The following is a 25,792-nucleotide window of genomic DNA, read 5'->3' on the forward strand; positions in this document are numbered from 1 at the left end:
GGGTTGAACATAAAGAAAAGTTGCTATATTGAAAAATATTGTCAAGACGAGACGTTATAATCTCACGCAAATTCGCATTTAAGATTGATGATCTTAGTTAGAGTTATTGATCAACACGTTGTTCCACTTTACTCACAAAGTAGTGACAAAGCAACTACTGGAAGATATTCTGAACTTCACACTCGAAATACAATGCGTTGCAATTTAAGATAACATTAGATATTTTAGAGCTAAACCTGAAGTAAAGGTGATTAAATTTTCAGTTAGGCTGAACTTAAGAAATCCATTGTCCTACAGACTTAGCAGAGACGCGCTTAGCCAGAGATCTTACCACTTCAGACGCTCGCTGCGGACAGACTGCCGTGGGTACCTCCTGAGGGGTGCTTCCCAAATACAAAACGGAAGTGACCAGAGAGACAGTTTCCTATACCAACATGACAAGGGATGGACAGGATCATACTAAGAATAGAAACCTCTTTGCTTCTAGAAAGCGTAGCTACCTGTTCCGACATTGGTCCTGCTGTTCTCTAGCAGACAGGCTTGTCTGCTACCATCAAGCATGCAACTAGAAATACATTTGCTCATTCATTCTTTCACACAGAAGGGAAGGGGGATGACAGTATCTTATCATGTACAGTATATAAAAGAAAGCGGATGTAGGTTCCGTATGAGACTGTGTGACATGAATTACATATAATCTGTGTTTTAAAGTGTAGTAGTGTGACAGATCGTTCTTGTTTATGTGTAAAAGTAACACGTTTCACTGCTCAGTCTCCTCCCAGATAGTCAGAAACACCACAGTAAATTTAGAAGAGGAATTTATGCCGTAAATGACAACAGATGTAAGAAATTAACATGAAAGGAATCCAACAGAGACCTTTCAGCATGCTTTCGTTAACGCAAACATTTTGGATCACCCTGATCTTAACTTAGATTTTTGTATGAGATGTGACTCCTCATCCTATGGCTTAGGCTGTTGTTACTTTCAAGTTGTAAAGAATGGAGAAAAAGAACATGATAAAATAATTAGTTTTGCGAGCTGCACACTTAGTGAATATGAATGCACTTACTCTACCACAGAACTTGAAACACTCTCTGTAATGTGGGCCTTTAAGAAATTCAATTATTATTTGTATGGTAAGCACACTAAAATTTATACTGACCACCAAGCTCTCACATTTCTGTTAACTAGTAAACTTGTACATCCCAGATTATCAAGATGAGCTTTATCTTTGCAAACAATTCCTTTGAAATTGTATATATTACGGATAAAGACAACATCGTTGCCGACATTTTGTCTCATCTGCCTCAAGGCTTGAATTAGTGTAACTCTGACCTGGAGAATGTGAATGATTACAGAATACTTCTTATGCAGGATGACCTATATCGTCAGTATTATAACGACATATCTAGAAATATGTCAACGTTGCAGAAATCTGATCATCACTGGAATAAGGTAAGAGTTTTACTCACAAATCAAGCTGACCCTCCTCTGTCTAAACGATATTTGATACATAATGATGTGTTATTTTATTGCTGTCATGCTGAAGCCACTACTTGGTGTGTTTGTATTCCTAAGGATTCTGAATGCAATCTAATTTGGCACACACATTTTGTTTGGAGATATTATGGTACCAAGAAGTGCCTAGGAAAGCTTAGTACCTACTGCTACTTTAGCAATATGAGAGGTAAGATCCACAGTATACTCAAAACATTTGCAGTTTGTCAAAAATCTAAACCGTTGAATTGCTGATTTGCGTTCTATTCTACCCAGTAAATCTCTAGAAATAGTAAGTTCTGACATAAGTGGTCCACATCCCACAAGCAGTGGTGGTGTGAAACATATTCTTGCATTTTACGATTTATTCTCCAAGCATGTTAAACTGTTTGCTGTAAGATCTGCTACTGCCACTGCCATCATTCGTCGTTTCTCATGTGACTACATTCCTCACATGGGAAAACCAAAAGCTATTTTATCCGAAAATGCTGCATACTATACTGGGTACAACTGGCGTAAATTTCTGAAACACAATAGTACTAAGAACGTGTGTTTCGTGAGATTAACAGATTTATGAGAACCTGCATTTCTACCAAACATACCAATTGGGTAACATATTTATCTTTATTTGAAGAGGTACACAACAGCCTCAATGAAACTGTATACACTCCAAATGAGCTCTGTCCAATGGCAAAGAAGACAACGATTGGACAACGCCACTATCAAAACTTTTTTCCAGCAAGCAACACACGACGAAAAGATAAGCGAAGTCTATGCGACACCGTCTGCAGAAGCCAAAATTAGGAATAAAACTTATGTGTGCACTGTCAAGAGGAAGCAGACATTTAAAGTTGGTATGTTAGTGGTTTTGTGTACTCACCATAAGACGTCTACTCTCCAGTGGCGCAACGCGAAGTGGCGTCTGCTCTATGACGGTCCTTATTATATCATTGTCAGCATTCTGCATCCTGGTGCATATCTACTGCAGCATCCTAAAACGAACAGAACTATTGGACTACATGCTCACCAGGGTCTTAGATTATACCAAGCTCAACAGTAAACTCATCTATGAATCATTCTTAAGTTATACACAACTATTAAATACACATACCTCACAGTACTTCAACAGAGAAGCTTCGTAGTATAAGAGTTTTATTTCAGCTGTTCTTGTCAGCAGCAGAAGGAGAAAGAAGAGATTCGTCTTCGCCGAATACTTACAGCAGCCACTTAAAATTTTAAAGCAAATTTTATATTAACTTTTATACAGGTGAGGATGAAGATATATTTTCAGCCTACGAGACTGACTATCTGCACACTCAGTCTACGACTACTAACGACTGATTGACATGAATACTTAATCATTATACACACTTACACTTTCACCTTGAAACTGATTAGATACGCATCTCACTATTGAAGAGACACACGAGTTGCTAAGGCCATGCTTATACTGCACACTTACACTCGTGTCGCGAGTATTTTTGGTGTTTGATGTTAGTTCATTGCTTTTTTTATTCGCTTATTCGTAGTTGTGCGCTTGGTCTTATTGCTGGTGTGTGATGTTATGTCTAATGCTCCTCTATTTCAGGTGACATCATTTGCAATAGCAAAACATAATCTGAAATTGTACTGATTGATTGTAAATACTGCAAATATTGTAAACTTTTGTAAAGCTATATGAAAAATATTCCTATGTGACCAATCATACTTGTGTGAAGACAAGAGAAATATGTTTCTATCTTTATGTAAAGCCAATATGTAATATGTTTGCATGTATTTGTACCTGCATGTGTGTGTGTGTGTGTGTGTGTGTGTGTGTGTGTGTGTGTGTGTGTGTGTTTGTAACATTTTTCTATGTATTTACCTGTATTTAGGTAAAGCTAAATTATGTATGCTCACTTTTATATGTTATCTGTAATTGTTACATGTGCCCATATGGGAAAAGTTATGAGACTTGTGTAACAAGAAACTATTTATTGATGTTTACTATACGTCGTTGAACTTGTAACTACGAGGAAATTGGTGTGCAAAACCGCATAATTGATAAAAAACTGTTCGTGATATATTGCTATGCATATAGACATGAAGAACTATTTATGTTTGAAATTTGTAAACAGAGTAACCTGTGAAAAAATATAAACTGTGCTATGAGTGATCACGCACATGCATCTGTATCAAAACTCTGAACTGTGACATTTAACTGTCCTAAACAATGCTCACCTTTATGATGTTATCGTACGTTTTCGGTTCATGGAACTGTGAACGACGACACGTCGTGAAAAGACGTTATATCTGTAACAAAAAGACTTTTGAAGCACAATACTGTGCGAAAGGGACTATCAGCTATAAGAATTCGTAATTTCATGTTAAAGAATGTTGTAACTTTAGCATTTTGTACATGTATAAATGTTAATCCACATTTGTGAAATCCATGATGATAAATGTTGTCTCTGCGACATCTTGTGCACATGGACTGAGTATACCCTATGTATCACTGTTTCGTGTAATGAAATCGCTTAGCAACGGTCCCATAACTTTAAAGAAGTGTGCATGCGCGGTAGGCACAATACCAACATAAAACTATTATAGGCGCACGTGCCACAATCAAACATTGAAAATCTGTTTTGTGTAAATATTATGTCATTACATGTATGTTATACAGGATGTACATAAAGCCAGGGAACACTTCAAATTATATTTATTACACAAGAACCAAACATTGTACAGATATCATGCATATGTCATTTTGAAAAGAAAACCTGAAAGTTTTTTTTCATGTATAACGCCACAGTGTAGTTTGTTAATTTGCTGATAGGCAGCGCTAGTCGTAAACATGGTGGGTTCAGGTGCGGAGCGAGCTTTCTGTGCGTTGGAGTTCGACAAAACCAAGTGTGTTACTGTTGTTCAACTTATGATTAGAACCAAGTACAGTAAGAAGCCATCAACAAGGAAGGCTATTTACCACTGGCACAACAAATTCGTTACGACAGGTTGCTTGTGGCGGCAAAGAGAAGTGGACGTCCCAGTGTGAGTGAAGTGAATGAGGAGTGCGTACGAGAGACATTCATAAGGAGTTCATAGATATCGATGCATCGTGCATCTCATGAACTCGAAATGGCTCCAGAGACGGTGTGGGAAGTCCTGCGACAGAAGCTGTCTATGAAACCATTCACAATGGAGCCAGTGCAGAAGCTCAATGACGACGAGAAAGACAAGCATTTTGAGTTTTGTTCGCAGTTGCAACAATTGAATAAGGATGGAGATGACATTGTTGATCACTTAATTTTTAACGGCGAAGCCACTATTCACACTAATGGGAAAGTGAACAGGTATAATTGTCGAATCTTGTGTACAAAACATCCATATGAATGCGCTGAATTTGAGCGCGATTCCCCAAAGGTAAATGTTTTCTGTGCCTTGTCACGTCGAAAACTGTACACTGAGAGCACAGTCACTGGATATTCCTACTACGACATGTTGCAGCAATGGCTGATGCCTCAAATTCAGTCGGATTCTCTGTTCATCTTTCAGCAGGATGGAGCTCCAACCCATTTTCATCGTGAAGTTCGTGGGTACCTGAACACGGAGCTGCCACATCGATGGATCTGCCATGCTACAAAAGGGAACAGCTGTTTCATGAAATGGCCTCCCCAATCATGCCACAGTTGAAGATGCCATGCTCGGACAGGTATGGCAAGAATTCGACTACTGTTGACATGTTCTACATCCTGGAGGACCTCCTCACTATGGATTAATTGGGATGAAAGTAAATCTAATCTAATCTAAGACATGTGCGGGGTCACTCATGGTTCGCATATCGAATATTTGTAAAAAAACTTCCAGAGTTTCTCTTCAAAATGCAATATGTATGACATCTGTACAATGTTTCTGGAGATTGGAGGCAGATGTTGATCCCCTACCAAGTTTAAAGAAAAATGTGAAATGTTAGCTACATTTCATACGTAGCAACATATGGTCTAATATGCACCAAACGTAAATTCATAGCAACCTCTATTTTCGTTGCAACGTTTCCGATTTTGTTATTTCTGTGCGAAGTATCACTATAACTATGGCCATTAACGAAATGATGGGCACTTCATCATGCAGCTGACATATCAAGCTACAAATAACGTAGCAATCAAATATTTTACCGCACAAATTCTGTAGAAATGTTTGAGAAAGATTGCAGGACGTGAGCCTCGATTCTGTCAGCTCAGTGCCACACCAAGTCTGGCCCACTCTGTGTGACATTACACCAAGTGCCCTGTGGCCTTCTCTTTAGCTGGTGGTGTTCTTACCCCTGCAGCAATTGTTGGCTGACCATAAGGGATATGTGTACCACGTTTTGTTGAAACTGGTGTTGTGATTTAGGAGTAGATGTGGAACACACACACAAATACACAGTTTATACAGGTGCGTGTGCACACCCATACCATATGGCATCATCTGCATTATGTGTCGAACAATGGTATAATTTTGCAGGTACATGCTGCAGCATGTGTAGCAAACGGAGTTGTAGCAATGAAGTAATAAATTTGGACGTCATTTATGATGTGGCATTTTGTCACACATTTCACTATTTATGGCATTATATCTCCTGATCTATGCGTCATATACACAGACTATACATCTGTGGAGCGAGATTTTTTGTATGCGCAGATCGAGAATTCTGTCAGCACCATTTCCTGCAGTTCAAGTTGCGTGATTTTGGGATATCGCACTTTAGCCTGTATATCACTTACCGTATTGTAAGCATTATTACTTCACAGCTAAGACAGATCACCATCATAAATACCATAAAACTTTTTGTGTGCGTTCTACAGACATCTTAAGAATTTGTTACCAGAAACTGAAGTTGGCTTAAGGATGTGAAGAGCTGCCCTGCAGCCAGGCGACTAGCACGAGTTTTGGTGTTCTCGTAAAGATACGTCATGTTAGATTATAAAAACATATAGTTTAGTACTGATTACGTGGTAAATATGTGTATTAGTGTGCCTTTTAAACGTACCATTAAAGGTTTCATTAGCAATTTAACTCTAGCGTACCACTTCATTATTTAACTCACATTTCCGGACAGTAGCGTAAAGTTTAATTTGTTGTTTCAGAAACTTTGCATTGTTGTTGTTGTTTACACACAGTTGCGTATAGGCAAAATTTGTGGAACCATATTTTCTTGTTTATCTGTAATTTAACGGACTTATTCTTAATAAACTATTGCGTTTATTATGAGTAAAAGGGCTTGACTTGCCGTAGAATTGTTAGGTCGGGGCTTTGGTGTGACAGGCGCTGCAGTATTTTCCATGTGGGTGACTGTAATGGCGTGGGAATAGGGGAAGTAAATGAGATTCATCAGTGGTTTTGTAGCATATGTAGTAAAAATAGGAAGATACTAGAACAGGAGGGGAAAATTGCTGCCCTTCAGACTGAGTTAGACAAGGCCAGGGAAGATCTTGACAGGTTAAGGAGCGAGAAGGATAAAGAGAGGTGGGAAGTGGCAACAGGCAACAGGAGGAACAGGCCTAGAGCTTTGTCTGACAGATTCCTGGTGAATTTCGAAAATAGATTTGACCTGTTGCTTCAGTTAGAAGCTGGTGAGCCTCAAGCTGTTGCAGGTGTAGACAGGTCACAACAAACTTTCAGCAGCAAATTGAAAAGTAAGAATGTAGGAAGATCAATAAAGAGAAAGAAAGTGTTGTTGTTAGGCAGTTCCCATGGAAGAGGTGTTGGCCAACTTTTGCAGGATGAACTAGGATCAGAATAACAGGTCACCAATTTTTTTAAACCTAGTGCTGGTCTGGAGCAGGTGACAGAGGATTTAGGATCACTTTGCAAAGATTTCACTGACGAAGGCACTGTGGCTATAGTGGGTTGGTCAGGTAATAGTATTGACAGAGATCCTGGGTACAGTATAGAGTGTGACCTGCCAAAAATTGCATCAGCATCGAAGCATAATAGTGTTAAGTTTGTATCTGTTCGTGGGCGTCATGACCGACCTCATTTGAACTCTTCTGTCGAGAGAGTTAATTTGGAGTTGGAACGTTTGTTCATGTCGGGTGCAGGGTCACACATTGATGTGGTTCCTGTTGATTCTCTCAAGAGGTGCGATTATACTAGGCATGGCGTTCACCTCAACAGGAAAGGGAAGGGTAAACTGGCTGGGAAAATAGCAGGAAAGTTAAAGGGGGAAGCCACTGACATGAGTGATAAAATACCAGTGGTTAAAGGGTTCAGAAAAGACCCTTTTTTAGGATAGGGAGGACAGAAAGAAACCAAATTTTATGAGAGGTTAGGACTGAGACAAACTTTCAGTTCTGAGAAAGAAAACAAAAAGCATAATTCTAGCTTATTACATCAGCTTAACAGCTATTAGTTAAGAAGTTTCACAATCAGGAGATATTCAACTCTAGCTATTTTAACTCAGTCAATGTGAAATGTCAGCTATCTTTATTGCATCAAAATATTCGAAGAATGAGAAAAAAAACTAACGAATTAATTATCTGCATAGATGAATTAGAGTCCTAAAACCCAGCTGACATAATCTGCTTCTCTGAACATCATGTGACAACTGGTATAGAACTTCTAAGTGTTACAGGGTTTAGGTTACCATCTCACTTTTGTAGAGTAGAAATGGAGAAAGGAGGAGTTGCCACTTTCATCAGGAACTGTCATAAATTTAAGAACATAGACATTCATAAATTTTGGCTAGAACAGCATATGGAAGCATGTGCAACAGAAGTAGAATTTCACAAAAAATCCCTCATAATATTAAGTGTATATCGAGTGCCTGCAGGTAACTTTAATCTGTTCTGATGAAAAATATTATTTAAAGGCAAGAAAACATTTTATTAGCTTTGTAATTGCACCCTGGATACGAAAAAAAACACATTTACTGTTAGAAAATACACAGAAGTTACACATAAGCCAAGAATATAGATATTGACAGCAGAGTCATGGAGCAGCACATAAATATAAACGTCAAGGAATTTTTTCTTTTCTTTTAACACTTCCTCCAAAAGAAAAAATCATGAAATTATTGCTTTGTATCTTGCATGCCAATTTCTGAACATAGAAAATTAAATCGAACTCGTTCAAGAGGTTTTGTCAAAATATCTGCCAACTGATTGTGTCCATCAATGTGTTCCAAGAAAATCTCACCGTTCAGATATATTTCACGAACATAGAAATGTCAGACCTCTATATGTTTAGAACGTCGATGATATTCTGGATTTTTTGCCAACTTCAATGCACTAGCATTGTCAATGTAAAGAACTGGAGGCTGCCCCGACATTTCCACTAATTCTGATAGCAGACGACGTAACCAAACTAACTCTTTTGCTCCTTTACTAGCTGCAATTATTTCCGCCTCGGTTGTGGATGTGGCCACTACTTTCTGCAACTGACTTGTCCATGACACTGCACCACCTGAGTACTTTGCAAGAATTCCAGTTGTTGAGCGCCTTGTCCGGTTATCACCTGCGAAATCTGCATCAGCGTAAATCTTTAACTCTTCTTTTTTATTATATACAATTCCAAAATTTAAGGTCCCTTTCAAATACCGGAAAATGCGCTTTACTCTATTCCAGTCTTCAGTGGTTGGTTTCTCCATAGCTCGAGCAGCTTTATTGACTGCAAAAGTGATGTCTGGACAAGTTACTGTTGAAAGGTACATGAGACAACCAATTGCTTCACGGTAGGGTACAGATGACGAAACTTCTTCGTTTTGATTATTGTCCTCACGTCCAATAGGAGTTGAGATTGTATTGCATTCTGCCATTCGAAATCTTTGCAGAATTTCTTCTGTGTATTTCTCTTGACTTATCATTATTGCTCCATCTTCATATTGCTTTATTTTTATGCCAAGAAAATTGTCAAGACTGCCAGTTGTTATTTCGAATTCATGTTGTAAAACATCCATAAAAACAGCAATTTCTTTCTTGTTACTGCCGACAATCAGGCCATCATCAACGTAGATTGCCACATAAAGGCTATTTCCATTTTGTCTACGATAAAATAGGCATGGGTCTGCATCACTGTTTGAAAAACCAGCTTTCTTCATGAACTCAACAAAACGTTTGTTCCAGCAACGTGGAGCTTGCTTCAACCCATAAAGACCTTTTTTTAAGAAACATACTCGGCCCTATACCATCTTTGAAACCTTCTGGTTGTTCCATATATACTTCATCTTCAAGTATTCCATTCAAAAAAGCTGTCTTTACATCGAATTGCTCTAGCAGCATTTTCTTTGTAGCAGCTACAGCCAACAGAGTTCGAATGGTGTCATAACGTGCCACAGGGCTAAAGGCGTCGTCATAATCAATTCCTGCTTTCTGAATACAGCCTTTTGCAACCAATCTGGCTTTAAAGCGAGTACCTCCATTGACTGCGACCTTTCGCCGTAGAATCCAGCGGGTTTGCAATACTTTGGCATTCTTCGGACGGTCAACCAGCACCCAGGTATTGTTTTCCTTAAGTGATTGAAGTTCTTCGCTAATAGCTTGCATCCATTCTTCCTTCTCGTTTGACTGCAATATTTCTGAAAAACAGTTTGAATTTTTGTATCCAAGTGCATCAACTTTTGTTGCCATACAAAATTCACCACTTTCCATCCAGGTTGGTTTTCTTCGTTGTCTTTTATTCTTCTGTTTCTCTTCATTAGAAGATTCAGCAGCTTCTGCTTTTAGAAATTCTGTTAATTCTTTATTTTCTTCAGATTCACTCGACTCTTGACTTTCTCTAGAATCGAGAGTGCCAATTTCTTCTTGAGTTTGGCTTCCTCCAGAAGTGTACAGCCTAGGAGATTTACATTGGTCATCTTTAGATGAATTCGGATCATTAAATTCTTCCCGAGGGACTTCAAATTCAACATGATCACTATGTAAATCACAAACAATTTCTGGCTTCAATTTTACATCGTGACTCAACACCACTTTTCTTTTAGATGGAATCCAAACCCTGAACCCATCTTTGTCATTAACATATCCAACAAGTCGTCCAAAAACTGCCTTATCATCAAACTTGGAACGGAATTGTTTGTTAATGTGAACATAGCAGCCTGTACCAAAAATTCTGAGATGATCAAGTCGTCCTACTGGTCGATTAAACCATAGTTCATAAGGGGTTTTATTTTCAACTGAAGATTTTCCAGTACGATTTATTAGGTAGACTGCTGTGTTACATGCCTCTGCCCACAACCCTTTAGGTAATTTACTCGGATTTAGCATTGACCGGGCAGCTTCAACAATGGTCCTATTTTCCCGTTCAGCCACACCATTTTGTTCAGGAGTGTAAGGAGGAGGAATTAGTAGCTCTATTCCCCTGTCTGCAAGCAGTTCACTGACATTCTTATTGTTAAATTCTTTGCCACCATCACATCTAAATTGTTTGACAACATGTCCATTAGTACGAGCTTCATTTAAAAACTGCTTAAGCACAGTACACACTTCACTTTTGTGTCTTAAAAAGAAAATTTGACGAAATTTACTAAAATCGTCTTTGAAACATACATAATAATGCTTGCCTCCAAAATATTTCGTGCTCATTGGTCCATTTACATCCACGTGGATTAATTCACCAGCAAGGTAGCGCGTATTGTTCGTGTTTTGAATATCAGCCTATGCATCTTTCCAACCGCACAGCCGTCACAAAATTCACTCTTGGCATCTTCCACATTAATGTTCACTCCTTTTAAAATATTCTTCACATGTTGTTTATTCTGATGACCAAACCTTTCATGGTACACTTGCAATGTTTCGGATGAAGTCATCAAGCTCATACAATTCATTTTTGCATTTCTAACAACACGCATGTTCAACACATAAAGTCCATTTTTCACATAACCTGTCATAACAATATTGCCACTGACTTGTTTTCGAACACAGACATTATTATAACTAAAATTAGTACTGTAGGCTTTGCAGGCAATTACTCTCACAGAGAACAGATTAGCACTTGCATCAGGGACATATAAAACATTGTCCATTCTAGGATTGTACCATTTATTGTTTCGTCGGATTTGGATGTAAACTGTTCCTTGACCGTACGCACACATTTTCACATCTTGTTTTCCCAATGAAATTACTTGAGGAACATCAAATTCACTGTACGAAACAAAATACTGTTTGTTGGGAGTGATATGATTTGTAGCGCCACTGTCGCAATACCATTTATTTGGGTCACTGTGATTACTGGTACACACACCCATAGCGTATGAAGTAAATGCAGCGTGTTCACTGTCTCGCTTCTTCTCTTTTCTTTTATTGCTGTCACGAGTGTTCTGTGGACACTCTGCTGCCCAGTGACCTAATTATTTGCATTTATTACACGGAAACTTCTGTTTTAATTGTGACTTCGTCATCTTTACTTGCTGATTACTTGTTTGCCGTTTTCTTGTTTTAGAAACGACAAAAGCTGCACTTCCATTAACGTCTTGTTCACGCAGTTCAATAGTACAGAGTTTTTCAATCAATAAATTCAAGCTTTGCTTTTCTGTCGGTATCGTATCCCAGAGATCCTTAAAATTGTCGTAGTCTTTTCCCAGTGTAGACAAAATTCGACCATTTAAGATTCTTTCAGATAGCGTATTTTCTTCATGTTTTGATAATTCATCGTTCAGGTCCACAAATAACTTTTGCAGTTTGGCCACATGTGCACTAATATCTTCCGATTCATCACGTTTAACACGGAAAAATGTTTCAATCAACATATTCAAACGCTGAGTACTGCTACGTTCAAGTCGGGCGCGTAATTTGTCCTAGATTTATTTAGCATTCTTGCATGTTAAGACGAGTTCTGCAACAGGTTTACTTAGCGTACTTGCTATAAGACTTGCTGCCTTTGCGTCGTCCTTGAGCCATTCCACATACGCTTCTTTTTGTTCACTTGTCGCATCTTGCGGCAACTCTACACGTTCACGTGTACCATTAATAATATCTTCTAGTCCATATGAACGTAGTACCATAGAAATATGCCATTTCCATTTGGCCCAGTCGTCAGGTCCTTCAAGCTTATCAATGCTGACCTTATAATCGCCGCTAGCAGTCATGTTTCTTTACAGACATACGCTCATTTCAAATATTGTTTTAATTAAACTGTGTTGTTTGCCTTTACACGTGTACTGGGCCCATAACCTGATGAAAAATATTATTTAAAGGCAAGAAAACATTTTATTAGCTTTGTAATTACACCCTGGATACGAAAAAAAAACACATTTACTGTAAGAAAGTACACAGGAGTTACACATAAGCCAAGAATATAGATATTGACAGCAGAGTCATGGAGCAGCACACAAATATAGACGTCAAGGAATTTTTTCTTTCCTTTTAACATGTTCATAAACCACTTTGAAGCTGTACTGGCGCTTTTAAGAACCAGAAACAACGAAATAGTGGTTGCTGGTGATTTCAATGTAGATTTTCTTAAAGACTCTCCCAATAAGAACTTATTTGAGTTGGTAACATTATCATTCAATTTAATTCCCACTGTAAAGTTCCTCACTAGGGTAGGCAATTGCTCACAAACAGCCATTGGTAATATCTTTATAGAAAGGTCCAAAGAACAAAATTATATTACAAAACCAATAGTCATTGGCCTCTCAGACCATGATATGTAGTTCCTTCTGTTAAATGTTAATACTGAACAGGATATAAAATCTGTTAAATCTGATCTGAAGAGGGTAATCAATAAGCCAAAAATTGATTATTTTAGGACTCTCCTCAGAGACATTCACTGGACTGATGTTTACAGTGCTCATGGCATGAATGAAAAATACAACACTTTTACTAATAAAATGCTTACCTTATTTGAGCACTGTTTTCCTCCAAAACTAACCAAGGTTAGAGCAAAGTCTACAGAGAAGCCATGGATTACTCAAGGAATAGGGGTATCTTGTAAAAAAAAAAGAAAATTGTATCTGTCAGTCCAAAACAGTTCTGGTGTGAAAACTATGGCACATTACAAGAAATATTGCAAAATATTAAAGACTGTATTACGAACATCAAAGCAAATATATTACAAAGAAAAGATAGTGATATCAGATAAAATAAAGACAATATGGGACATAGTGAAGGAGGAGGCCGGTAGAACCAGACATGGAGCGGGACAAATAGCATTAAGAGTAAATGATACATTGGTGACAGATGTGTATAGTGTTGCAGAACTTTTTAACAAACATTTTATAGCTGTTACTGAAAAGATGGGGTTGCCAGGTTCTGTAGATGCTGCTATGGAATACCTAAGACCAGGCATTTTAAAGAAACTTCCATAATATGAATTTGACCCTTACTACCCCAGCAGAAATAATGTCCATCATAAAATCTTTAAAATCAAAAACATCTAGTGGGTATGATGCAATATCAACGAAGTTAATTAAAGGATGTGATTCTGAGTTAAGTAACATATTAAGCTATCTGTGTAACCAGTCGTTAGTCAGTCGAATTTTCCCGAATGGTTCAAATATGCTAAAGTTATCCCACTGTTAAAGAAGGGAGCTAAAGAAATAGCACCAAATTTCCGTCCAGTTTCGCTTTTGCCAGCATTCTAAAAAATTTTAGAAAAAGTAATGTACAATTGGCTTTATAACCATCTTATCTCAAACAAAATACTATGAAAGTCGAAGTTCGGATTTATAAAGGATTCTGATATTGAGATAGCTATCTTCACTTACAGTGAAAATGTGCTTAATTCATTAGACAAAAAATTGCTGGCAACTGTTATATTTCGTGATCTGTCAAAGGCATTGGACTGTGTAAATAACAATATCCTTTTAAGTAAATTAGAATATTATGGTGTAACAGGAAATGCTGAAAAATGGTTCATATCTTATATCTCTGGTAGGAAACAAAGGGTGTTATTAGGAAAGAGACATGCATTAAGTTATCAGGCATCATCCAACTGGGAACTAATTACATGTGGGGACCCACAAGGTTCCATCTGAGGGCCTTTACTTTTTCTTGTGTATATCAATGACCTTTCATCAGTAACATTACCAGTTGGCAAGTTAGTTTTGTTTGCCGATGATACAGACATTGCAATAAATAGCAAATCAAGTAAAGTCTTAGAAACATTGGCTATTAAAATATTTGTGGACATTGATCACTGGTTCCTAGCCAATTCTTTGTCACTAAACTTTGAAAAAACACACTACATGCAGTTCAGAACTTGTAAGGGGCGTCCCACGAGTATATGCCAAACATAATGACAAACAGATAGAAGAAGTGGACAGTGTTAAATTCTTGGGATTACAGCTTGATAATAAATTCAACTGGGAGGAGCACACTACAGAACTGCTGAAGCGTCTTAACAAATCTCTATTTGCAATGCGAATTGTGTCAGCTATATGGGATATAAAAATGAAAAAGCTGGCATACTATGCTTACTTTCATTCCATAACGTCATATGGGATTATTTTTTGGGGGTAATTCATCAAGCCAAGCTAAAGTTTTGATGGCACAAAAACGTGCAGTAAGAGTTATACGTGGTGCGAACTCAAGAATATCCTGCTGAAGCCTGTTTAACGAACTAGCGATACTAACTTCTGCTTCCCAATTTATTTATTCCTTAATGAAATTTGTAATTAAAAATATATCACTTTTTCAAACTCACAGCTCAATTCATGGAATCAATAATAGAAGTAAGAATAATCTTCACAAGGATTTAAAATCACTTACTCTTGTACAAAAAGGTGTGCATTATTCAGGAACACACATTTTCAACAACTTGCCAACAGCCATAAAAACCTTAACAACCAATGAAATTCAGTTTAAGAGAAGCCTAAAGGATTTATTGGTGGCCAACTCCTTCTAGTCCATTGATGAATTTCTCAGTACAACCAACTGATTTGTATATATATATATATATATATCGTGTTGAATATAACTTCTGCACCATTTCAGTGCAGTAATGTGTTCATTGTAAATAAGTATTATAGTAGTTCTATTACATGTTTATTAGCTTATAAATAAAATCCTTTTTTATTTTTTAAATTTAGTGCATTAGTGTTTGTAAAATTATTCTTTCATTTAGTGTTCATTTAAAAAATGACGATCATTCCACTTGGGACCTATGGAATGTACATTGGCTTATTTCTTTGAGTTGTAAATATTTGTCATGTATTATTGTTTTTCTGACATGTTCTACATCCTGGTGGACCTCCTCACTATAGATCAATTGGAATGTAAGTAAATCTAATCTAATCTAATCTATTGGTATCATGCTTTTTCACCACAGTATCATAACTTAGATTCCACTGTATTGACATGTTTTTGGTAATGGGATAAGAAGTTTTCTGTTGCACTTATTCATATTGTCGAATCTCTGTTCTAATTAATTATGGTACAATGACACTTTAAATGGCACCAGAACGTCATGAACAAACAAATTGTAACTGTAAATCAGGGTAAACTATTTGCACCACCTTCTTGTCCATTATTATTTCCACCTATTCTTTATTTTCCCTTATGATTTTTAGAGACAACTAAAGTAACTATAACATTTTTCTCCATCTCATCAGAAAAGAAAAACCATACACTATGCACAAAAAAATTAAAGATACAAGATCAATAACCGAAGTTTGGAGTAATAAAACAAGTGACAGACAACAATATTTTTTAGGTTTTCTGTTGCACTGATTCATATTGTCGAATCTGTTCTAATTAATTACGGTACAATAACACTGTATAGGGAACTGTCTCATGCAGAAAAACTTGGATACATACAAGTGTTTGAGAACCTGTGTAAATTGGAGGAAAATAATCAGACTGTCATGTATAAATTTTATCTGCATATAAATATAGTCGCAATATCTATACACTGACTGGTAGTTTACTCAAACACACTTGAAAATTTATCTAGCATTTGTCTCTTAAACATGTGGCCATAAATTCGCAGAAATTTATCTCTACAACACAAGACTTAATAGTACCATGTCTCTATATTTTTCAACATATAAAGTGCTTCATATCGATATTACATTTACAATTATATACCTCTTGCAGGTACCTATTAAAAGTAACTTGTCCCCCTCTCACATACACGTCTTTAGATCCAAATAAAGACAGTCCTGCACCATTACTGTTACTAAACTCAAATGTGCAGAAACATATATAAAACAAGCCAAATATGTGTAATATTCTAGTTTTGCTGTTACCGCAAATAGTAGACAAGCAGTGTCGTCCCAAAATCACATGACTAGCTTAGTTTGCTGTGGAGAACATGCTCACTAGGCTGGCTATGCTTACTCAATAGATACACATATTGTATGGTCTATAATGTTAATGTATTGTAGATGCATTCAGCGGCCTCTGTGAATACTGTCTGCAAAATTTATTGTGGGTAGAGTTAGTAGCAAACAAGTAATAAATTTAAGTGTCATGCATGATGTGGCAGAGTTCAACACATCTCATTGTTTATGACATATCAACTGATGTGTCATACGATTATATAATTTTCCACATGGATTCAATGTATATGCGCATACTGTCGGTAAAATGTGTTGCGAATACAATTAGTAGTAACGAAATAATAAATTATAACGTTGTGACTCACATGGTACTTTTACAGCATGAACAGCAGAAAAGTAGTACGTGATAAGCATTTTTCCTTTCATCACTATGTAGCAGTAGTACGCGAGAAAAAATTTCGTAAAACTTGGAAATTATATGTAAGGTTCTTCCAAGTCGCTAAGTGCTCTCATTCTCAAACACTGGATTAATAAAGTTTTAGAATTCATGCATCACAGTCTACGCACTTTTTTCACTGCTGTTCCTAGCTTTTTGATAGGTACATGATTCTTACCCCCACAGTGATTGTTGCATGACAGTAAGGTATATGTATAAGACATTTGGTTGAAATCGGTCCAGTGGTTTAGATGGAAATGTGAACAATAAACATGCACACATGTCTATTTTTATAATATTATTGCTATATATGTGTGTGAGACGCCAGTTAAGAACAGAAAATCAAATGTTGTTTATTTTTTGACCAAACATTGAGTTATTTATTTATTCTTTAATAATAATGTTCCAGACATAGTTATTTATCAGTTGTCAAGCATAATTTTGTTTGTGAACATGTGTAACAAAGATAGTTACTATTCAGCATTGGTTAGATTTTTGGTTTATAGGCTAGATTATAAGTAACACCTATAAAATAATGACCCCAAAAACAAAAAAGGAAGAAACAAATGCAAGTACAATACATAGTGAAGCAGTAACTTTACATTATGGAGAGATACAAGATCAAACGGAGAAACACCTTTCACGCTTACATGAAGAGCAACAAAGGATGATGAAGGAGTGGTAAGTGCGACACATGTTGTGTAATGATGGGAAAATGAGTAGAGGAATTGTTCAAATGGCAGATGCAGAAACTGTGACCTCTCACAAGGCCAATAAACCAATGATCTTCCTACTGCAGAAACCTGAGCTTTGGTTCACAATGTTAAATTAGTGCTTACCCAATGCAAAGTTACGATCGATGATACGAAATTTGTGGTAGTAGTTAATAGAGTGGACGCATATGTAGCGGTGACAGTTGCAGATGCCATGTTGAAGCCTTCTGCACATGAGAGTAATCGACACTTGTAAGATATGAGTAGTGGAGCAAAGCCGAACCTGCCACAGCCTGCATTCTTGCCAAATTTAATCAAGGTAGCAGATCCAAGATGGTGTCAGTAGATGTGGCAACATCACACTGATGACATCACTTGATCACATCATTGAATTATGTCATGGGTTTCCCCCTCCCTGCCCCCTTCACTCTCCCCACATCCCACTCACCTACCACTCCACATCCCCCTCCCCCCCTCTGATCACCTCCTATACCACGCCTGTCATCTCTCCCCTCCCTATCTGGAAAATGGAGAGGAATGCTAAGTCTGTGCTGAGCTGCTGGCCTGGAAGGTTTTTGCTTTATTTCATCAGTTTTGGGTGTTAATCTGCTGGAAAAATTTTCTTGTGTGTTCGCAATACTGCTTGAGATAGACAAGAAAATCTCAGGAAGGTTCAAACGCCCTATTTAAGTACAGATCATCAATGTACAGTAGATCAGTTTAAAAAAAAATCATATACACATCTACAGCTCCATACATACTACAAAAATCATACTAAAGGTCCAAAAGTATCACAAAAATGGGTCCTAGTTATGTAATTACACTGCTACAGATCCTGAATCTAGATCGTTTAAAAAAATCATATGCACAGCTACAGATCCAAATAACTGAATGTCCTACTTGACCAGTCCAATTTCACACTTTCTGCTGGGGTTGGCTTTCCATCGGTACGCATATAATGGCAAGTATTTGTGTGTTACATAATTCATAGCGCTTTGCGTATCATGAATGTAGTGATCGTGACACTATAGAATGTTATCCAGTAGGTTCATGCATCGTCGTCGTCGGAGTTAGTTTGTTTATATCTCTAAACCTAGCGAACTTAAATGCCTGTCGAAAAAATCTAAAGAAAGAAATAAAGAAAACACTGACTCTCTGCAGGAACCATAGCTTACTCTAAAATGGCATGTGGTCTGAACACACAAATATGTCACTTAATGGCGATCGAAATCATTTTTGCATGATAGATACACATTCGCTTCAGATGGAAACATATTTCTGATGATTTTACAATTATCCTTTTATTGTATGTATAATACATCAGCCCAATAATGTACTCTAAATTTCTATGGCCTCAGTTAGAGAGATAATTTTTCGGTTCTCATTTACTCATATTTCCCTGGTTTTTAATGAATGTAAAACATTTGTTTTTTTGAAAAGTATAGGAAATCAAGCTTCAAATATCATTACCAATTTTTAAAATTCATTAAAAATAAAAAAGAGAGAGAGACAGCAAGTCGGATACGGACTATGCATAGATATTAAGAATGTTTCAATGATTGTGTCGTCTCCATGGCAACCACACAGACAACCTTCAACATGGCTACTGTTAACCCGGCAACATCGGCATCGGCTACATTGTCAGCTTTGGACATTCACCAGGCGAGATCTTGTGGAAATGCTAGTGCTGCTTCACAACAGAGACATAGTTCGCCACCAACAGTAGTTGTTCTCAGTGCTTCATCGCAAATAAGTACTCCAGTTACAGCTGTGCCAAGTAACACCCTCCCAATCGCGAGTGTCGCCAATTCGACCCTGAAGAAGAGTGGCGGCGTTGAATACTGCCTTGAAAGTTCAGGTGAACATTCTAGAGAAGTAAGAAATGTAGATAGCAAAGTTTCTAGGTCCTCAGTACATGTAGTTGCAAGCACTGAAGAGATAACGGAGGTTATCAGCGAATCTAATGTTACAGATCCAGATGACGGTAATGAATCACAAACAGTAGTAGATTCAGCACACTATATAACTGTTACTGTTTCAGATTCGGATGTAGTGGCGTCAGACGCAGTACAGCCGGGTGTACAGCCCGACTACGTTCAGTATGTAGAGAGTGCGTCTGAGCAGGACATATATTCTTCAACAAATGGCCAGACGTCCTATCCTGTTTACACTGTTGAAGAGCCTGAAAAGATGTATGCACCAGTTTCGGAACCATATTATAATGATAGCACAGCTGCTGTTCCATACAATCAGGTAGCTGGCAGTGTTGGACAGGGTTCAGGAAACAATCAGTTGTTAGCTCAGCAAAGTAGCTCATATCTGATACAGGAAAGTATTGAATCAGATACTGCACATTCATTAATTACACCACAACATAATAATACTCAGTCAATAAATTCTGATTCTGGTGGTGTGACTTACTTGATATCTGGTAACAGTGGTATGGAAAGTGATGGACAAGATGCCCATTCACATAACACACGAGCTACACCAGCAACTGTACATTGGCTTCTGGATAATTATGAAACTGCAGAGGGAGTAAGTCTGCCTCGTTCAACACTGTATAATCATTATCTTTATCATTGTAATGAGCGCAAACAAGATCCTGTTAATGCTGCTTCATTTGGAAAATTGATACGCTCAATTTTTCTTGGCCTGAGAACGAGACGCCTAGGAACCCGAGGAAATTCCAAGTATCATTATTATGGTATACGTATCAAACCGAACTCTATTTTAAATCAACTGTTTGAGGATGGGACATCAGTTGCTGTTCGACCACAAACAGGATCTCAAAAACGTTTCAAGTTCCTTTCGGGGTCAGGCCAGAAAAGCACAGAGTATGAACAGTCTTCGCATCACACTTCTTTAGGTCACTGCCAGGAACTACACAAGCACCATGAATTTTTAGGTGATAGTACATCTGCAATTCCAGATTTTCCTGAAATAGAAATGTCAAATGTTGTTTTACCTGAGGAATGTACACTTGAAGATGTTGATACGCTTCGCAGTATTTACAGAGAACATTGTGAAGCCTTTTTAGATGCTATTCTTAACTTGGAATTTCCAACTATTGAAAGTCTTTGGAGGGAATTTTGGAGAACTCAAGATGATAATAATGGGGATGAATGTGAAGAAGAGAGATACTTATCGAAAACAAAGCTGTTCATCTTGTGTAAATTGGAACCTATACAACAATTTGTCAGAGTTGTAGATTATAGATTTTATCAAAATTTAGTATATGTTCTGATACCAGATGTCCTTCGCCCAATTCCGAGCTCCCTTACCCAAGGCATTCGCAATTTTGCAAAAAGTCTAGGAACTTGGTTGACATCTGCCATGGCTGGATGTCCAAGTGACATAGTTCAAATCAAAATGGCTGCAGCAAATGCATTTGCACAAACTTTACGTCGCTACACATCTTTAAATCATTTGGCACAGGCTGCACGTGCCGTACTTCAGAACTCGTCACAGATAAACCAAATGCTGGTAGACTTAAATCGTGTAGATTTCCACAATGTTCAGGATCAAGCATCATGGGTGTGTGAATGTGATAATGGTGTTGTACAAAGACTGGAAGCAGACTTCAAAATGACATTGCAGCAGCAAAACTCACTTGAACAATGGGCAGCTTGGCTGAAGGGTGTTGCAACTCAGGTGTTAAAACCTTATGAAGGAAGACCAAACTTTACAAAAGCAGCAAGACAGTTTCTGCTGAAATGGTCCTTTTATAGTTCAATGGTAATAAGAGATCTGACACTCCGAAGTGCAGCCAGCTTCGGTTCATTTCACCTTATACGTCTGTTGTATGATGAATACATGTTCTTTCTGATTGAACATCAAGTTGCACTGCAGACAGGAGAAACACCAATTGCTGTCCTTGGTGAAAAGCTTCATAGCTCATCTGATATAAGTGGTTATTTACAGATCAATGCACTAAATGTGGAATAGTGATACAACTGGCTGAGAAAAGAGTGATTCAGCAATATGAAATGCTGCCACTTCAGCTACTATTCATTGGTGGCTTCACTAAATCGTATACTGTGCATAAATCTGTAAAAGACAAGTTCCTCTTGCCATTGTTGTGCAATGATATATTTATTGACCTGTAGAGTACATGGTGGTTCAGTTAGAGTGTTCTCTTACTTCATGTTTTTCAAATTCAGTTTATTTACATTTAATTTCTTTCATAGGTCATCCCATTTTTAAATTAGGATTCACTTGGAAACAGACTTCCAGAATATTTGGCCATTCATATCTTTCTTCATGCTTTACTGTTCAGATGCTACTGCTAGTTATAAAATGTTTATGGATGCTGTTGAATTACTGTTACCTGCATCTGGGGAAACAGCAGGTTACTGTGCAATGCGAATGTGTTGAAATGACTTGTATGATTTATGTGACTGTGTTATGATGGAATTTATGCAGGCATGTATTTTATGTCAGTGTGTCACTATACTTATTCATTAGGGAAATACAAGTCTTGAAATCATTACATAAAGAGTATTTCTGTTCACCAGGGTTAACTTTTTCTCTCTTGCCCTTGTAGCGAATCATTTTTAGTTCCTCAATTTACTAAGGTAATCGTACTGTTAACAGTGTATGTCTTTAAAGGTAGTATGAATAAACCTTTGTCAGTACTATATATATCAGTGTTATGTGTTTAAATCCATGTGGAATCAAAATATTAAGAGAAAAGCAATTCCTTCAGCTTCTTGGTAGAAGTCTGTTTTTGTGTGTGTGTGTGTGTGTGTGTGTGTGTGTGTGTGTGTGAAGTAATGAGTTTTCTGTGTTACAAGTTGCATTTCTCTTAAGCAGAGTATAATGAACAATGGTTTATTGTGCTGGTCACTGTTATTTGTTAAGTGTATCTATATATTGGTGTGATAACTGTCCACAGAACTTCATGTGTACTTGTGTGTATGTATGTGTTCCGGTGGTAATTTTGTTTACCAGAGAGAATTTTGTCTTTACCTGTAGTACGTAGAGAATTAACTTACTGTAAAAGTTAAGCTCAGTAATGCATTTATTATGTGTATTCAGCTTCTAAGTCACATGTCTGATGATAATGACAAATATTATTTGAAATTGGGAGACATCTTAATTTTGACGAAGTTTCATGTTCAGATCTATATGTTAGCAAGTGAATAATGTGATACTTATTGCACCATTCCATACAAAATCTGTGCTGATTTACTGAAAGCCATTTAAATTCTCCAGGAAACATAAAGGATTTGACCACAAACACTGATTTATTTATGGAATGCAATCCATTGGCAATTTTATGATTGTTACTTCTGTAATATAAGACATAAATTATACAATAGTCTCTCTCTTGTTAGACAGAAAACAAATCAGAACTTCCATAAGTTTTCTGGCACATGAATTTTGATTCCCATAACACAGTTTCTACATTGAAAAATAAGCAGAAATGTGATCTTTTATTTACATTAATGCATAAGTCTTTTTATATTTATTTGGGAAAGCACTCAGATAAATAAGTTAAAAAGTTGATGCATTATTTAGTCATTGTAAATGTAGTAGTTGCTCAGAGAATGCTGTACATTCAAAATGTTTAATTTCATTTCTTCTCCAATGTAAATATTTTGTTCTGTTTTTGAAGTGTTCGGTTGTTGCATTTACTTCAGAAAAGTTATTTATTTAATATATATGGAGTTCATACGAAACTCTCATAGTATGCATGTGCGTGCCTTCATAAGGTGTGTGAAATAAAGTGTGTCTTGTGCAAATTATTTATTCTCTGCATTAAATTTTTATTGTAAATCAAAATGCAAAGCATGTAGCAATGGTAATGAAGTAACTGTTAAAAGTTTGAGGTAATAGAAGACATACTGTTTTATAGATGGTAACAGACTGTGTGAAAGTTGGGGGGGACAACAAATTGCCACAGTGTGCATGATCCTAGTTCATTGCAGCTTTGACTTCCCTTTTCGTAACTTTGCATGCATTCTATTAGGCACTATAATTTTGTAATTATTTAGGAATTGTGCTATGTGCTATACTGAAACACTGTATCTATTTCCTGTGTATGTCCAGCACTATTTTTCATCACTCTTGCATAAGTATCTGCCTTGTTAAAACACTGATAATGCATAGTTAGGCCCTAGATATTGTTGTGTGTGACATTTTTGTAGTAATGAGTAGGCTATAATATATTCCCACTCCTCCTGCCCCCTTCACAATATTTTTGTTTTTTGATTTGACATACTTTCACTGAAGAGTTCTACAAGGTAAAAAATTAGTGTGTTATGTTGTATTACATCTGTTATTAAATAACTGATTGTAATTTTGAGCCCTTGTGCCTATTTCTTGTATTCATTAGGGCTAATTAATTAAGCCATTTAATTTATGAAGCAAGATCACCAAAATGTTGGTTTCCATATTTAAAGGGTTCTGTACTCATTTCAGTCTTCAAACCAAAGAAATTAAATTCTGTTCAGTTCTGATTCTTTTAATGAGCTGTGAATGAGATGCAAAGGTGACCAGCTTTATATGATGCTACCGGTTTATAACCTGCTCCCTCAACTGAAGTACTCAAATTACAAAAAATGATGTAAAAGAGAAATTAATATTTTTGATGTTGTTTGTCTTCTGCAACGATAAAGCACTTTCATAATTAATTTATTGAATGGTGGATATTTATGTAATCAAAGAGCAAAGTTGTATGATTGTAGTATGCTGCATCATACTACTGACCTCTTTAATGTGTCACACAATTTATTCTTGTGAATAGATTTTGACAGTGACCTCATTAGTCAAGCAAGAAATATTGATTCATTGTGCTCCCAGTGCTTGTAACTGTGTATGTACGTTTATCTAGTCATTATTTTTTATAAGTCAAGAATGAATGGTCTGTGTTTTGACCACATGTCATTTTTCTTTTTTCCATTATGGTGTAATTTTTCAAAGAGTGGAAAAATTCTGAATAAATTTCGTACTTGTGAAAGATAAGTTGTGTAGTCTTTGTATATAAAACCATTATGCTTATACCTGTTTTTCCTAATATGCAGTAACTATTTTTCAGCACAGTTTTGTTAAAAATGGTTTGGATGTGTTGCTCTAAACAGCAGGTGATACACATGCTGCAGGATGTTTGAAGTAACAACAAATTAAGTTCTGATTTTCAAGTTAAGTAATCATTTGTAAAAACAAATGCTAAAAGGCAGTTTCAGTACTACAACAGCAACAAAACTTTGACTTGAATATGTATAGATTTACTGTAAAAAATTATTAGAAGCAATGCCTAAAATTCAAAAAGTATTTGTTACAAAGGTAATAGTGCTTTACACTGTGTGTATGATATTGAAGTATTCGAAGTGCAACTAATTTTCGTCGCATAATATTGAAACTGTGCAGAAGAGAGGTCATGTCTCACAATTGGCATTTAATTTACTTTCGAATCACATACTATTCAAGAAATGTTCCTGTTGTTTATGTTAATACTTATTAATAATTTCATATGATACTTTCCAACAGCATCCCAAGTATGTGAAGTGGTGACTTATGCTTCAGTTAAGATCACTTTCAGATATGGTATTGCATTAGGTGTTTGAAGGAATGGATTGGATTTCACAGGAAACACGTCCATACCTAAAATAGTGGGCAAGCAGATTCTGAAGTGAGAGGAACAGAATGTGCAATGGGGCTATTCCTTGCAAGGCTCTATGAATTTTAAATGCAGCTTTCAAAATGCTGACAACTATACTTACATCCACATATGTTCTCTAAAGTGACAGAAAAATAAAGGTACAGTGAAGTTCAGTTGATACACTTATAAGGAAAGATATTTATGTAACTTGACAGTTGATGAAAAGGGAAATTAAAATGGTAACTATAAAGAATGTTGTAAATAAGGCAGTCACATAACTACAGTGAATTGTGACCATGATGCACAGTTAAATTGAAAGTGGTATGTTGTTGTTGTGGTCTTCAGTACTGAGACTGGTTTGATG

The 25,792-nt window shown here is 36.8% G+C and overlaps 1 protein-coding gene across 1 annotated transcript; it reads left to right on the forward strand.

Moving 5' to 3' along the window:
- Window positions 1–19,410: 19,410 nt before the first annotated feature.
- Window positions 19,411–24,745, forward strand: LOC124789983 (DNA-binding protein RFX2). Its single transcript, XM_047257526.1, has 2 exons — window positions 19,411–19,680; window positions 19,864–24,745. The coding sequence occupies exons 1-2, from the start codon at window positions 19,422–19,424 to the stop codon at window positions 21,768–21,770; spliced, it is 2,166 nt and encodes a 721-aa protein (XP_047113482.1). The 5' UTR covers window positions 19,411–19,421; the 3' UTR covers window positions 21,771–24,745.
- The last annotated feature ends 1,047 nt before the right edge of the window (window positions 24,746–25,792 follow it).

This window comes from Schistocerca piceifrons, chromosome 3 (genome assembly GCF_021461385.2).
Source record: "Schistocerca piceifrons isolate TAMUIC-IGC-003096 chromosome 3, iqSchPice1.1, whole genome shotgun sequence".
Lineage (NCBI taxonomy): Eukaryota > Metazoa > Arthropoda > Insecta > Orthoptera > Acrididae > Schistocerca > Schistocerca piceifrons.

Excerpts from the sequence above, each read along its gene's own strand:
- LOC124789983 (XM_047257526.1), top strand. The coding sequence starts at position 19,422 with ATGGCTACTGTTAACCCGGCAACATCGGCATCGGCTACATTGTCAGCT. Across the intron at positions 19,681-19,863 it reads ATACTGCCTTGAAAGTTCAG|ATTCGGATGTAGTGGCGTCA; the intron begins GTGAACATTCTA and ends TTACTGTTTCAG.